Raw genomic sequence first — 16,729 nt, 5'->3', positions numbered from 1 at the left:
GACGCTTACTGTAGGTGTTCCGACAGCAAGAGCACTGCATTCTGTGCCATGGATTTATACTAATCCTAATGCAACGAAACAGACATCCCTGCCTTCATGGACTATATAGTCTGTAATCAGGGAGACAGACAGACCTTGAATAGGTAGTTAAATGTGAGACATGCCCCCACCCCCAGCCCTTTTCTCTCATCCTGGTGAGAGATGATGGGGGATTGGCCTAGAGAGGGAAGTTCAGGGAAAGGCTCTGAGGAATGCAGTCATAAGGAGGGAGAAAGACAGTGAAGCCTGGGGAGAGGGGCGGGGAGAGCATGGCATCATGGTAAAGCTGGAAGAGGTGGGGGGCAGGGGGGCACCCTGGTGCAAAGGGCTAGAATAACCCAGACCAGGCAAGGGAGGTAGCAGGGGTCCACTGCAGGGCCGTCCCACTTTCCCTGAAGATACTGGGTGAGGCAGTGTAGAGATGTGCATTTTTCCAAGTTAAAGTTTCAGCCAATTTTATTTCATCCAATCCAGTAAGCTGTGCTGTCTAGTGGTATCCACACATACTTTATTAGTTTTATCTTTGTTCAACCCACCAACAGAAATTTGGAAAGATTGCTACACATGACAGAGCGACAGTACCCTAGGTTGACATGACAGCCCATATTATCAGTTCTCTGTTTCACATTAAAAAGTTACCATTCATTCAATCCAAACATCCACCAAGTCCACACATTCTCTCAAAGACTAGCATGGTTCTGTCCAATACCTTGCTATAATTCCAATTCATTCGTTCTCATAACTTATTTGAAAAGGCACATTTGGTCAGTCTGATGTCATTCTTAGGGCATCTTTGCTCTCTCCTAGCCACTGCTGCTTGCTTTTATGTACCTAAAAGTCATCCATTTAATGATCTGTACCTGAACGTGGCTGCAAAGCAGTCTGTAAAAGCCACTCACTTTCTCTCCTTAAATTGCCTCCCTCCAGGTCTGTTTCCTCAAAGATCATCCCTTAGTGGTTCACAATAATCATGAACCCTGGGGACAACTGATACAGGCTGAGAGGTAAGAATTCATTGTTCACTTAGAGCAACTTGTTCCCTGAGCTGAACCATGTGTGTTCCACCCTTGCCCATGGTTAGATCTCTTTCCTTGACAGAACAAGCAAAAGAGCGGCTGCTCCGTCTCCCGTGAACATCTGTTGACTGTGGGCAGCCTGGGCCAGCCTTGCTGGTATTTGCCTCAGATGCGAGTAAGGAAGCTCCAGTTGTAGCCTTGGCTCAGCCCAAGCCATGCCATTGTTACCCGGAAGCTGGCTCTGCAGCGTTGTGACTTAGACACTTTACAAGTCTGAGCCATCCTGTACTAGTTCATCAACTTTCCTTCCTCATCATCTGCAAAGATACAGAGAGAATGGCATTCCGAAATTCCATGGATGACTCTTCTGAATTTCCTAGAATGTTTGGCAAAGATCTGGCTAAAACTAGTACTATGGAATAGAAAAGGAAAAGTGACATTTGTATAATTTATTTTGGAAATGCAAAGGAATTGTTATGCAGCAATCTTAACTTTGTGGACGTACCACTCACCTCCCTTAAAATTCAACAGAACCAGAGGTGCCAGAAATGTCAATAATATCTAGTCATTCCAACATGTAAAACAAGACTGCCTTGTTTAAAAACCAAAAAATTAAATGTAAAAATTGTATGACTCTTACCCAGTGAAAAGCTTTACTAACACAGCCGTGGGTGCTCTTTCCAGATACTGAAAAAGGATCTAAGTAGGTGCTTAAGAACTGCTTTTTAACCCATTCACAACCTTCATATTAAACTAGGATGAGGCTGCAGGAGCTGAGGAAGCCCTGGGTGGGAACCTGGATCGTCCTTTTCCAGAGAACAGCTTTGCTATTTCACTGGTAACTCTGAAACTTCAAAGTATTGACTGTGCAAAGTACTCAAGTTTATTTTGGCCTAATTACTCTTAAGAAAGGTGGTTCCTTTTTAGAAAAGGGAAGCAGAAGCGAATTGACATTCCATTACTCAGGCCTCTACTAAGTGCCCGCTTCGTGCAGTCACTATTCACGGAGGTCCCTGCTGGGGCGCAGGGCGGGGCCATGAGCTCAGGAACCCATCCCTGTGCTCAGAGATGGGACTCCAATGAGGAGACACACTGTGTAGGTGCAATTTCTGATTTCTTAGTTTTTGACCAAAATAGCAGTAATTTCAAACAGTTGAATGCCGTGATTGATACTGTGCCAGTTGGTGACGAATGCTGTGAATGGTATTGAATGTCCTGGACCAAGAGGAACAGCAACGTGTCCTTAGTCCTTGGCCTAAGAAGTCTATCAAGTCCTCCTCTCAAGTTGCACGTCTGTTGTTTTCAAAAGCCATTGTGACAGGTCAAAACCCTGGAGTATTTGGTTTATGTTTAAATGTACTCGACACTCCGGAAACGCTCAACCGAAGCCCTGGATGCAGGAGGCGGGGATGCCGAGGATGTGAATTCCAGTGCTGGGATGTGCTAATGCCTAGAGAGGCATCAGGCCCCGTGCTGGCTTAGGGGATTCCGTGATGACTGCGCCCTGGGCCTTCATTACGGGCTCCGGTTTTGGAGTGCAGAGGGATTGGTGTTTGTAAAGACTGCTTGCTTACCCTTTGTCTAGCATGCACATTCAGGATGTGACTTCAGCTTCATTCATACTGGCCAAAAAAAAAAATTCTAAAAATTGTTTTCAGTTAAATTCCTGAAGATATTTGTAGGGAAACACCCTTCTGAGATGCAACCAATTTCTTGTCCACACAGCTACCATATCCTTATATAGATGGGGAGGAATCCAGAAAAGCGGGAATTTCAGCAGCTGGCTTGAAGCCCCTTAATGGTCCCTTGGCAGAGGCAAAGAATGAGCCCAGAGCCTGAAATTCAAGATGCTGGTCTCTTCTGAACACTCCGTGGAGCACCGCAGTGCACCTGCAGATGCAGCACTCAGCAGCCTGGAATGCCAGCTCACGTGCCCTCACCGAGAAACGCCTTCTTGGCTGAACGGCTGCTCGCTCTCAGCAGCACCTGTCGGCATAGCTCGGCCGCTTCTGCCCCCTGCGCCGAGGTGTGACTAGGACCAGAAGAGTCAGAAAGCATGGCGGAGTCAGAAGGCACGGCAAAGCTAGCACACTGTGAGCGTGTTGCGCGTGGGCTTGCTTAGTATTTCCTTCTCTGTAAACATCACTTAGGAGCTACGTCAATTAAGGCATCGTAAGACACAGGTGTGATGGAGGCATTATGAGGGGACTACTCCACAGGACCTTGGAGAGTTGCATTTTGGGGGGGCTTTCCTTGAAGCTCTGGGGGAAGGAAGCAGTGGCCTCCTGGTCAGCTACAGACACAGGCTGGTTAGGGCCTGTCTTGCTTTCATGTTCTTTTAAACGCAAATGGCAGGTCACAAATATTCCTCTAAATATTCCTCCATACAGCCTAGGGCCCCTCAAGAGACGTGCAAACCAAAGTATTTGTTTTTATTTTCTCTTTAACCTAGTAAGTATGTGAAAAGTCTGGACCATTGCTTTAGAGAAAGCTGGATTAAATCTCTTGTTTTGAGCAGGAGTAGGGACCCTAGAGAATCTTCACTGGATACCTTTCGTCACACTTTGGTCAATATTTACGAATAAGTTCTAAAGCCTATGCGAAGCCCATTCTGTTTTGCTTGGGGACCAGCCAGACCACTCCTCCACTCCAGTGGGGTCTTCTTTGTGTCTTTCACATCAACTATTACAAGTTTTGACTGGACAATGGATGACATTTAAATCACTGTCCCACATATGGATATATTAGAAAAACCCTAATGTTTTAACTTTTTTTTAATCATCAGCTACTTTTACAAGGCTTTGCATGCATTTGTTTAGGGAGTACAGCAGTCAAGAAATACTCCAGTACTACTGTGTGATCATATGAAAAAAGTTAGTTTTCTCTCTGTCAAAGTCAACAGGGTGGAAGACTAACTCACAGAGTGCCTTACTTCTTCCTCCCGATTAATCATGTTCACTTTATAGTGGCAGAATCAGTCCAGTCCCCCAGGCCTCAAGCTGCATCTTCCGAATGGTTGGTGTCTTTTAATAGAGTCCCCGAGGGCTGCGTTTCCTGGAAGAAGTCCATTAAATTCCCTGCCTCTATAAGCTGCAGGAGTTGCCTAGGATATGGCCCTTCATGTCTGGGGATGACCCTGCATCGCTCTCCAGATTTCACTCAAGGTTTGTATTTTTCTCTGCCACCTTGAATTACAGAACAGGCTCTCAGTAGTGCGATAAGCTTTAAGCCAGAATGAGATGGAAAGGTGGAAAAGACAGGAAGTGTAGCTGTTAGTCTGTGGAGCTCTACTTAGGGGACAAAAAGATGGCTTAAGCTCCATGGGTTTTCACCTCGTAGAAAAACTAACACCCTGGGGACCAAAGCAGTTCTCTGCTGAGGAGATGGTGACCTCCGTGTGACCTGAACATGGGTGAAGATACCAGAGGAGGAGTGATGAGCTTCTGTCCAGGAGTACCCGTGGTTGTCTGTGTCATTAAGGGTGCAGGGTGGAAGAAAACCAGGTTCCCAGGCCGCATAACAACATGGTTCTTCGTGGACAGGTCAAATGACTGATGAGAAAGAGTTCCAGATCCCTCCCCAGCACGCCACATTCTCTTTCGGCTCTAAGGCAATTCAGAACTTAGTGCTTAGTTATTTCCTAAGAGAATTCTGCCTGCATTCCTCCAGCCTGGCACCCAAGGCCCTAGCAGGCAGCCTGTTTGCTTGCTTGTGTTTTGTGTGATACCAGAGCCACCTCAGAAGAAAACTGAATGTCTATGGGCCCCTGGATCTATGTTTTGAGAACTTAGATTACCTCTGTGTTGAGTGGAAGAATGACGATGAGAAACATAACACATTTTTAGTACGGCAGGAAAATTTCTGAGCGTTTTTGAGAAGTAGCAACATAGAGGCAGCTTTCTTGTCTTTCACCCTTGGCTTAGTGCTTTAGGATTCTTAAAGTGTGTCTCTTTTACCCTTGACACACCCCAAGAGGTAGATATCATCACCCCCATTTTGCAGACGGGGAAATTAAGTCAGCAAGGAAAAGTGTCTCACCCAAATCCTACAGCCAATGAGCTGCAGAGTTCAGCATCATGGACCCCGAGCGACTGGCCTGATAATCCAGGCACAGGCCCACCAGGGCATGTTCACAGACACACAATGCTATGCACCATGCACACCTCCACTTCTCCAAGGGCCCATCTTGCCTAAGGCCATGTCCTGGGCTTTTGCCCACAGATGTCTGCACACGGTGCTTTATGTCCCTGTGCGGGATGGGCAGATGTGCTGGGCGCTCCCATCAAGCCTGCCTGCAGGGCCGCAAGCTGGTTAACTCAAGCCCTGGGCTCTGCAGTCAGCTCTTCCCACAAGTCAGCCAGGATTTGTTTTCTTTTTCACTTCTGCAGATTCGAATTCATTTGTATCAACAATGCATTATTGTCATGTAAGCAGAGGGAACGTCTCTAGAGCTGTCTCGTAACTCCTTGGCTTATCTAGTTTGGTTGTGCCTGGTAAACACTTAATGACTAAATGAGCAAATAGCCAAAAACATGACTGCGTAGAATAGGCCTTATAATGTTTGGCCAGTTTTTGTATGGAGCAGTTCATTCCTTCTCCTGTTACCACGGCAACACAGGCAGTTTTTCTCGGCAACTTGCAGCTGCACACCAGGGGAAAGACGTATCCTGCCTAACTCATGCTCCAAATACCCACCGGTCCAAGTGCCTTTGGTGTTTTGGCCTAAGATGACTTAATAGCTAGTATTTAATTGTTCTGCAAAAATAGCACTGCTTTTCGTTTCTTCTTCTTTTGCATTTTTGGCACCCGCTGGCTGACAGCAGTCTGCAAAGGCCACTGGAGATGCTCCCGGCGGAACTCTTCCATGGCGTAAAATGGGAGCGGACAGGAGCCCGGAAGGAAGGCAGAAGCCTGGGGGATTTTTGTACATGGATGTCGGCTCCGATTTGACCCTGATCAGAGGAAGACCTGGCTCCTTTAGGGCTGCAGACAAGCGCTACATGCTGGGAAGGGGCGAGGCATTTTATAAAGTGAACCTGCCTTTTATTAGGGGTGACTTTGGCTGTCACTGCTGAGAGGAAAAGTCGATGCAAGCTCATCTCACAAATCACTGGAGTGCCCAGGCTATACGTTCATGACGTTTACGTTCAATTTCAAGATCAGTTTCCTCAGGGAGTTGGGCACATCTTCAAGACTTAGGCTGGGAGACTGCACTGCAGAGACCTAGCGAGCCTCTCCCTTGCTGTGTGCCAGGGACACGCTTGGTTGGTCTCCATGCACGTGCTTGCCATCTCTGCCCTCATAACTGCTCATGGGCACCTGGACCTGTCTCCTACAAGGAGCTGTGCTGGCCGCCCACCCCTCTCAACTGCCCACACCTCCACGGCTGCTGCCTCCTGTGGGCAGGATCTGAAACACCAAAGCCATGGGCAAGGACAGGATGGAGGGGGCAGCGGTCTATGTAAACATACATCACAGATGACCCAGACAAGCACTTTAATTTTTTTTTTGGAGGCATAATTTAGTCATCTCACCTAAAGCACTTTTCACTTTATCTCTGGCAACCAAGGGTTACAGAAAACTCAGCACCAAAGGATGAAAGGGGAACTTGTCCCCTTCGGTCCCCAGCCCTGCCCTCCCCTGCAGCCTAAAATACCCTTTCCATGATCACAGAATAAAGTTCACACTCACCACACAGCCATTCTCACACACACTCGCACAAAAAGAAAAAACCAAAGCCCACTAAAGCACATGGGGGAAAAAAGATTACAAAACATCTTCCTCCCCATCCGGCCTTCAGACCAGACTCCCTGGCTGGAGAGGCCGTGACTTCCGCCGTGCCCAGCAGGGCTCACCCAGCCTTTGTCACCATGTCCCACTGAGGAGGATACGCAGAGGCCACCAGTTCCCCAAGGTTCCCTTCGGATGGTGACACCTCCCTGAGTCAGTCATTCTGTTTCTGCTTGCTGTCAGAGTTGCCGTAGGCAGAGCCCTTGTCAATTTCCGTCACACCAATCATCCATCGAACTCCCATGGAGGCTGCAGAGACAAGGAGAGCAGATTTAGGAGCAGCCCGAACAGACTACAGGCCCATTTGCCCACAGAGCATGTGAGAAGGTCCGTGGCCACAAATCACAAGCACCAGCTGGGAGCTGGCGGGTCTGAGGGGACATCGTCCTCCCAGCTTTAGAGTCATCCTTGAGTGTGGACATCTGTGTGACATTAAGAAAAAGCAAGGTTGCTCTGGTGGGGGTTTTCCTCCTTGGACCCTGAAGGTGAACGACTTGGCAAGCCATGCACAGCTGTTCACAGGGACTCAGAGAAATCCCTGGCTTCCTCTGCTGGCTCCCAGGTAAAGAGGATTCTCTTGTGAATGAGGGGCAGGAACTTAACAGGGCATGTTCGGCAAAGTTTTATAAAGAACAGACCAGGAGCCTGGAAGATGCAAGAGCTCGAGTACCAAGTGCCCAACGAGTTTCAGCACTGCTTTTGGTGCAAGTGTTACAGCAGTGAGAAAATCCCCGCCCTTCCCTCTGACGGCAGGATTTGCCTACACCAGAGAATGGGCAGGACCCTCGTGGGAGCCCAGTTTCATATAGGAAGCTGGAAAGCAGGGCCCAATGCTCAGAAGTTGCAATTTCAACTACTCCCTCTGGAGAGGGCAGATTTGGTGAGGTCCTTGGGTGCAGGGCCCAAGACGTAATCATTTGATGTGTTCAGCACTGGGCATGGGGCTTGGAAAACAGTCCGTTTATAATAAATGTTTAAGAATGGATAGACAAATAAGTGAATGAAATCCCCTAAATCATGATGCACAGGGTTACCTAGCATTAGCATCGTGGTCGATAAACTAACTGGGACATGGATGGAAGAGCCTGGGATGGGAGAATCCAGCCCAGCCAGCAGGAGGCACGCATCTCCCATGAGTCATTTACAAACGGGAGGACTCCTGCGTGGAGTGTAACAGTAGCAGTGGGAGTGGAATTCTTGTAGAGCAGAAAAAAGTGAGTAAAACGTGAACCCTGTGGCCTTCGAAGAGGAGTAAGACACAAACACAAAGCCCTTCAGGGCAGAATGCAGTCAGGCGCAGGCTCAGGGTGATGGGGCGGGGCAGTCAGCTCCTCAGATGCTCCTGGAGACGTCCTGTGTCCACACTGCACCCTGGGCAGTGCTCAGGCTTCTTTTTTTGGTACTCGCTACACACCTGGGTGGCCCTGTCTGCAGCCTTCATCCTGAAGGGGCCTGTCCAAGAGGACACGGGTCTGTGTGTGCCTTGCTGTTGCCTGCTATTGAAGAGAAGGGCTGAGCTTGCCCCCGCCCTACCAGGGACCCTTGGCCAGCCTCAGCAGCATGGCGGGGGATGGGGGTGCCCCCAGGCCTGCCTTAAGGAGATGAGGTGCTTTCTTCTCCATCCTCTTATTTTTTTTTCCTTACAAGGTGTGGGTGTTAATATTTTAATTTTTAATATTAAAATGCATCTTAATTTTTCAAAAGACTAGTAGGGTCTGTGTGAGGCACAGGAGCCAGCTTGTTTACTGCAACCACATGCTCTAGAATTGGTTAGGTCAGTCGGAATGAATGAGATAGGTTTATGTGCTGTGACCTGTTTTGGTGGTTATGATTCATTAGGTTTTGAAAAGGCGAGTTGAAGAAACTCCACTGATAGGAATTTACATTTGCTTGAGGCTGGAAAAAGCATGTGCACCAAATTGTCATTAACGATTATCTGGGAATTAGGCTCAATGGGAATTTTGTTGTGACACACTTTCAATTTTCTGCGCTTGCATATTGCTTGGGCCTTTTATAGTGAGCATACCGCATCTTTGTGTTTCACAGAAAATAACTGAGACCTGTCCATCTGAAAGCAGCACACGATCTCTGTGTGCTTGGACAATGTGCCATCTCTCCCGGGCTCTCCAAAGCCTCAGAGAGGATGCCAGGCTTGGGGAGATGGGGCCTTTCACAGGGAAACCCCGAAGTCTTCCTTGGCTCCAGGAAGCATGGGCCTGCTGTTCACAGGGCAGGAAGCAGGCACAACAGGCTGCCCCACCACAGAGGCAAGGAGCAGGGTGCACAGAGGCTTGGTGCCAAGAAGCAGCAGTAGCCCGAGAATCCTGGTCACCTGGGGCCAGTGCAGATGCGTGAAAAGCTCTGTCAGCAAGCATCTCCACTGAGTGTCGTCCACCTGTAGCAAAGGAGAAGCCACAGGCGCCCCCAGAGGAAGGCAGGGAGCTGCCCCTACGTCCCCACCGGCCTCCAGCACAGGGCTTTCTTCAGAAACAGGAAATGATGCCAGTGAGCAGAGCTGTCTGCAGGGGACGGGGAGGGAGCACTCGCAGCTGTCGGGGAGTGGAAGTGGCAGCTACATCACCACCCAAGAGGGAACGTGTGGAATCCAGCCCCAGGTGGGAGGCTGGACCATCCAGGCTGCAGAGTGGGTCCTGGGCCTGGTTCGAGGGCCTCGTACTCATCCTGAAGTCTAATTTTTCCCTGTGATTTGCAAGCTGAGCCTGCTCCTCATCCATGGCACAACTGCCTACACAGATGGCCTCGGTCCCAGCCCTGATGCCACCTCTCCCAGGGTGGTGCTGTTAGCACCCACCAGCCCCTTGCCCTCCACTCACCCACGAAGAAGACGAGGATGAAGCTGGCCAGCGTCAGGGAAGACCCGCTCCTGATCATGCTGACCAGGAACTGGAAGAAAGGGTAGAGCACCAGCGAGGCCCAAAACAGCCAGTTCACGAGGGTCCAGGGCCGCCGGGGGGGCACCATGGGTGTCTCTGGGAAGGTGCCCGTCCTGTAGTACTCCTCCTGAAAGGCATCCTGGGGGACAGGAAAGAGGACCCTCAGACGCCACACAGGGCTCAGTGGCAGGTCCCTCCTGAGGCCCTGCTTCCAAGATACATCACAGAGATACACGGGTGCCACGGGGGCTCGGCAGAACTGGGGTCTGTGGCTCCTTCCAGAAAGCACTTTGTAGGCAGCTGCTGTCTTCTCAATGCTGCATCTGGCCGCCCCTCCCACAGGGGCACTGGGAGTGGCAGGGCTGCTGCAGCTGTCACTGAGTGCAGTGCGTGCAGCATGAGGCCTGGCGCCAGGCCAGGCTGGGCTGGAGCTGGGATCCACCCTCTGTGGGCAGGTGCCTGCATCCCTGAGCCCAGGCCCCAGTGTGTCTGATGGGGCAGCAGTGCCTTCCACGACAGGTCGGCGGGAGAATGCAGTGGCTGCTGCCCCGAAGCTGCCCACAGGGGACACTGTGGAGACCCGACCCGCAGTCAGGAGGAGCTCGCCACACAGCCCGGCCCGGCACATGCCCTGCCTTCCTGGCCTCCACAGCCAGTTCACCTCGGCTCCTGCGGGGCAGCCCACCCACACCTACCACCCTGTTGGCCACTGGAGGGCTCTGAGGGCCGTGATTCAAGGCATCATGAATGACAAAAGCTTGTGGGCTGCTGGGTATGGCTCTCGGAGGTGACAGCAAACTCAGGACTGGGTATCCAGGGTGACTCTTTTAAGTGACTGTCAGACCGTGGAAAAGGTAAACAGGCTCACGTCCTTCCACTAAGCAGATTCTTAGTGGGAACCACGCACTCGTCCACGTCCACCCCCAGGGTGTGTGTGTCACGAGCAGCTTGCAGAGCAGCTACTCCAGAGCCCTCATGGCGCTCCTTGCAGTCCCTGGGTGAGAACAGGGGACTCTCGGCCCCACGTAAATGCACTGCAAAAGAACGCGGTGGCCCTTCCCTGGGGGTCTCATGTCACGGAGCTCCTGCTCAGGGACTGGGGCTCAGCCACAAGGAGCTGCCGGACATTAAGGTAGGGACCCAGGAACCCGACAGTCAGCAGGAGTGCTCAAGCGGCTGGGAGCTGGGCTGAGCCAGGACCTGGGGGGAACAAGGGGCTGTGGCACCAGGATTCCCACTGGCCCATCTAAGGGCAGGTCTTGGCCGTGAGGGGGGACCAGGGCAGGAGCCACCTCCAGGGAGCAGAGCTGAGCCAGGCAGCCACAGGGAGTTGCCCGGGTTGTATTGTGGGCAGCTGCCTCAGCCATTGTAAAAGCTGCACATGGCTGATAGCATGCACGCCACACAAAAACAGGTGTGGGTCACGGTGAGGCCCAGTTTGTGTCCCATGAACTAGCCTAGTAACGTCCCAGTTCTCTAAGGAGTCGAATTTTCTGAAAAATGAGCTTCCATATAATTGAAACTTATACTACCTTAAATGCTGAATATTTTCCTTTAACAATTTGAGATAGAAAAGTCTAAAGTATCTCATACTTCTCTTCTTTTCCATTCAGGGTGTACTGAATCATAGGCTTTCTTGGCCTCTCAGAGTCACTTTTCATACTAGTCCACACACTAATAAGGCCATTTTGGAAGGAGAACCCCCAACCCCTTCCCTGGGCAGTTCAGGTGCCTCTGCTCTGCCCTCGGCCCCCTGCAGCCCATTAACAAGCCTGGTCTGAAGTGTCACTTGTCGCGTGACTCTGCTCTTGGACATCGGCCAAGGGAAGCCATGGGGGCTCTCAGGGGAAGTCACATCATCAAGCAGTTGAAGAAAAATCGACGTGTGTGCCAAGCAGTGAGAGTGATCAGATGGTGGAGACAAGGAGGTGAGCACCATGACAGGAGCAATGCCCAGAGAGGTGGCACCCGACTCTGCCAGGGTAGGAAGCAGCACTCGCCTGCCCACCAGAACGGGGTGATTTTCTTATCCCAGGTTGGGGCCACAGGGCACCTGATAACTAGAAAAGGCGGGTGATATTTTGTGCCTTGTTTTTTTTAAAAAAAAAAAAAAAAAAAACAGCTTTCTTAAGGTGTCATTTACATGCCATAGAACTCACCCATTTTTAAAAATGAGCAAATGTGGCTTCTGAAATTATTTTCCGTAACAGTCTTTATAGTGCTTTTTTATAGTAATATCACAAAGGGGAACTCACCTTTTCTGTCTTGTTTCCAGAAAGACATTTGCTAGGTCAAGATTTTTTTTATTTGCACCTCTTGCAAGAAGGAAAAAGCACTCCCTTTTCTAGCAGCCGCAGAACTCAGAACTTCCCATTCACTTTATTTTTTTATTTTTTAAGACAGAGTCTCACTCTGTCGCACAGGCTGGAGTGCAGTGGCATGATCTCCTCTCACTGCAACCTCCACCTCCCAGGTTCAAGTGATTCTCCCGCCTCAGCCTCCTGAGCACCTGGTATTAACAGGCACCTGCCATCATGCCCAGCTAATTTTTGTAGAGATGGGGTTTTACCATGTTGGCCAGGCTGGTCTTGAACTCCTGGCCTCAGGTGATCCTCCCGCCTCAGCCTCCCAAAGTGTTGGGATTATAGGTGTGAGCCACTGCGCCCAGCCCTATTCACTTTAAAGTTTTGTGTGTGGTTTAAAACACTAACTCTCACCCCCTCTGCTCACTTATGGCCCCTGACATTGCCGCAGGACTTCCCATCAACTGTCGCGGAGAGAACAGCACGGCCAGCTCCGGCCAGACTCCAGGCTCCGGCAGTAGAATGTCCATGGCCGATCTTGGTCATGGACCCATTTTGTAATAAAATTTGCCCCACAGGGAAAGGACTCATGTTTTTGTTTCTGTGTGTTACTATGTGGCACAGTATAAAGTTGGAACTGCGAAACGTAGTCACTGAACGAAGGAGAGTTGGTTTGTTTCCAGAAAGAAGCATCAACCCACAAGCTGAAGAGGACGAGATCCTACTGAGAGGCGATGGACCCCCGAACAAACACCCCCGGCAGCCCGCGACAAAGGCACTTGGGAGGAGGCGTGCAGAGGAGACGTCCACACAGCACACCCGCTCAGCTTTTCCAGGCACTCAGCTCAGCAAAGAAATTGTGTCTTAGGGCAGAATTAAGGAGAAGAAAGGAGGGAGAAAAGGAGGGGAGGAAGAACAGGAAAGAACAAAGAAGAGAAGAGAAAGTTGGGGAACAGAAAGGAAGAAGTGGCTCCTCTTAGTCAGCAAGTCTGGCAGAGAGAGGCTCTGTGAGGAGCACTCGCAAACCTTGGCCTCAGCGCGCGGAGATCACCCGAGTGCATGGCCAGGACTTGCAAAGGACTTACCATGGGGGCCAAGCCTTGAGGCTCCCTGCTGCCCTTCTAAAGAGCAGTACCCTTACAGTTTAAATGAAAAAACAACTGCCAGTCCCAAAAATGGTTCTTGTCCTTGAAGGCTAGAGCAGGACTGCACAGTGTTTTCCACGGGCCACCATGCCTGCACTCCGAGCTCTGCACCCACCCAGAGCTGCTTCCGACCTTGGCCTCCACAAGACGGCTCTGAATGTAGCTTTTTTTTTTCGCTTATTTCTCTTTAGAGACAGGATCTTACTCTGTGCAGTGGCGCAATCATAGCTCACAGTAACCTTGAACTTCTAGGCTCAAGTGATCCTCCCACTTCAGCTTCCCCAGTAGCTGGAACTACGGGTGCGGACCACTAGGCACAGCTAACTTGTAAACTATTTTTGTAGACAGGGGTTCTCATTACATTGCCCAGACTGGTCACAAACGTGGGCGACCTCTGGCCACAAGTGATCCTCCAGCCTCAGCCTCCCAAAGTGCTTACTCCCAAAGGGATTACTGGCAGGAGCCACTGTGCCCAGCCTCACCTATTTCTTAAGGTGCACCATTAATGGCCAATTTGTAGTCCCTTCTGCAAATGTCAAATTACAACCTGAAGAAGGACTTTAAGTTAGAAATGAAAAGTTGGAATCTGTTCACCCCATACAATTAAGAAACCATGACAGCTATTGTGACCTCCCTGGAAAAAAGGGGTTCTGAGGTTGTAGGTTCAGCCTGAGAGCAAGTTCATTTGGGAACTGCTTTTTCCACAGAAGATCACACAAGGTCATGAATGGTTTCTCAAAGCCTTCAAACAATAGGAGTCCCAAATGCTGACAAGCAAGAAATATTGTGCATTTTTCATAAAGCTAAATCAGGTCAACTCAAAGGATGGCCCTGTTTTCAGAGATGATGCCTTTCCCATATTAAAGAGTATAATTGTGTCACTGGTAGGTGGCGAGTTTCTCTTATGCTTGGAAAGACCAGAATGTTGGCACACCTCTATTGGCTGCCTGCCATCCCCTCCCATTTTGCAGAAACTTTACCTGCCCATGAAATTGAAAAGTCAGAGAACTACTGCCCTAAAATCCCAAGGTCAAAATCAACAGAATTGTCTTTTGACATACAGCACACTTCTGACTGAAAGGGTGATCATTAAAATGAAATTCTACTTTGACAAGCTTGGTGGGGCACCCAGATTTGGGGCAAGTAAAGCTTTAGATCTAGGCTCCTAGCAAAACAGGCTGACACAGAAAGGAATTGTCCCTTGACGTCTATCCACCACTCTGCTTGGAGGAACCATGCACCACTTCCGCTTACTGCTCAGCGATCTTCTCGGAAGGGAAAAGGGCCAGCCTCCCAGGTCCGCTCACAGACACATACTGCTTAGAGAACTCGGTGTCGTCCCAGCCCTGCACGGATAGAGAAATAGCCTGGGCTCCAGCACCTGGCTTTGATCGGTGAGCTGGAAAACTGGGTACATCACTTCATCCTGCGGACCTTAACTTCCTCATCAGTAGTGTAAGAGCTTTGGAGTAGATGATCATTTTGAGAACCCTTTCAAGTTGAACACTATCATTTAAATGTAAACATAGTTTAGAGGAAAACACCCTAAGAGACTTTAACAAGAAGGAGATGTGCCTCTTGGTTTACATGAGGACCACAGTTCTGCCTGAATACAGGAGAGGAAGGGCCCATTGAGAAAAATCTCCTTTGCCTTGATGGATTTGAGGGCCCACATTTATTGTAGATTTGTTTGTGTGGCTCTTTACAAAAGAGGCTCATTTTCTAAACCTTTTCTTAGCATACTCTTCTTTCTGCTAAAAGTAACATTTTAGGCCAGGTGTGGTGGCTCACACCTGTAATCCCAGCACTTTGGGAGGCCAAGGTGGGCGGATCACGAGGTCAGGAGATCAAGACCATCCTGGCTAACACGGTGAAACCCCGTCTCTACTAAAAATACAAAAAATGAGCCAGGCGTGGTGGTGGGCGCCTGTAGTCCCAGCTACTCGGGAGGCAGAAGAATGGCGTGAACCTGGGGGGTGAGGCTTGCAGTGAGCCAAGATCGCGTCACTGCACTCCAGCCTGGGCAACAGAGCGAGACTCCGTCTCCATAAAAAGAAGTAACATTTTATATGCTACCTCAATGATTAGACCAGAAAACAGAGCAAGAAAAATACTGCCTCATGCATGAAAACAGAAGGGGGGAATTCATACTGTTTTGTGCTTCTCTGTCAGGGCACACATTTGCATCAGCGCAGACCTCAATAACTTAGAATACTGTTGTTAAAAAGCTTCAGGCCCCAGACCACCTCCATCAAAGCCATCTGCATCAGAAGCAGTTTGCTAGAAGTACACATTTCTAGGTTCCACCTCTAACCTGCAGAGACAGAATCACTGGGGTTCGGGCCCAGGAATCTGCACAACTCATGCTCTAGTGACAAGGTCAACGAGTTCCTACACAGAATTTGTAATTTGTGTATTTGTAAGGGGAGACCAGAGAGCTATGCCCATAACCCACATAGGAAAGAGGCCCACGTGGCCAGCTCTGTGCAGTGATGGTATAAAGGCATCATCGGGGAAAAAAGGTGTCAGGATCTTGATTCAGAGCAAACTTATAAGAGCTTCTCTACCAAATGTGATGGCAAGTCTTTTGGACTACGATTTGCCTAAAGGAGGCAAACTTAGCTTATCCATCACACTAGAGTCTGTTAAGAGTCTTGTGAACTAAAATCCTAACACATCCTCAAGAGTAGGTAGGGTTAAAGCTCTTATTCAGCTGCAGAGGACATCCCGCAAAGCTCTGGGTAATTCTCTCCTTTGAGGAACAGAGAAAAACAGAACCCATGTCAGCCAGCCTGCATGCATGGAACTAGGGGAAAAGGTCATCAGAATCCTAGAGAATATATCTGATTCTAGGGAATGACTTGTTTGGGTTTAAAACATGTGGTGAATCAGAAATAATTTTTTACTGGTTAATGAGACCTGGCCGTAAAAATGCTCTTCTCACCAAGTGGAAGCTAAGCTTCGCTCCTTCGTAAGATCCGGTAGTTACGAGACTCCCCTGCTTGCATATGCTTTTGGAGGAGAGACACCAGTGAAAGCAAAGGCCTTGCTCAGAGAAAGGACAGAATAAGTAGGGGGCCCCTGGGGAACTGGAACACAGACAGGAACAGGACAGGGGGCACCATAGCAGGTTCAAACCCAGCCAAGACCAAGGTGGACCCGTGTAGGGCTTTATCCTGCTTCTTCTGGAGATGTTTTGAGATCAGACGAACAACCAAATTGTTGATCCAGAAGCAATCAAGCCCATGTCCGGTGCTACGGAGAATATCCACCCCACAAGCACGTTCTGCATTAGGACCAGCGGCAGGAAAATACGAGCAGGGGCTACTGGGGCCATTACTTCTTTCTTGGTCCACTCCACCTGTAGAATAGCTTCCTTGTGTGTGTGAGAACCCTCCTTAAAAAATATTTGGTGCTGGGCGTGGTGGCTCACGCCTGTAATCCCAGCACTTTGGGAGGCCGAGGCGGGTGGATTACAAGGTCAGGAGATCGAGACCATCCTGGCTAACATGGTGAAACCCCGTCTCTACTAAAAATACAAA

The 16,729-nt window shown here is 49.6% G+C and overlaps 1 protein-coding gene across 1 annotated transcript in view; it reads right to left on the bottom strand.

Annotated features, from left to right (window-relative positions):
* Positions 1-525: 525 nt before the first annotated feature.
* Positions 526-16,729, bottom strand: part of AGPAT4 (1-acylglycerol-3-phosphate O-acyltransferase 4) — a 142,182-nt gene continuing 125,978 nt past the window's right edge. Inside the window, exons 8-9 of the mRNA XM_025383628.1 lie at positions 9,680-9,878; positions 526-7,094 (exon numbers count right to left, since the gene is read on the bottom strand). Coding sequence (XP_025239413.1) covers positions 7,000-7,094; positions 9,680-9,878 — 294 coding nt within the window. The 3' untranslated portion in view covers positions 526-6,999. The remainder of the gene's footprint in view (positions 7,095-9,679; positions 9,879-16,729) is intronic.

Source organism: Theropithecus gelada, chromosome 4, assembly GCF_003255815.1.
Source record: "Theropithecus gelada isolate Dixy chromosome 4, Tgel_1.0, whole genome shotgun sequence".
Lineage (NCBI taxonomy): Eukaryota > Metazoa > Chordata > Mammalia > Primates > Cercopithecidae > Theropithecus > Theropithecus gelada.
This window is presented reverse-complemented; position numbering and strand designations above follow the sequence as displayed.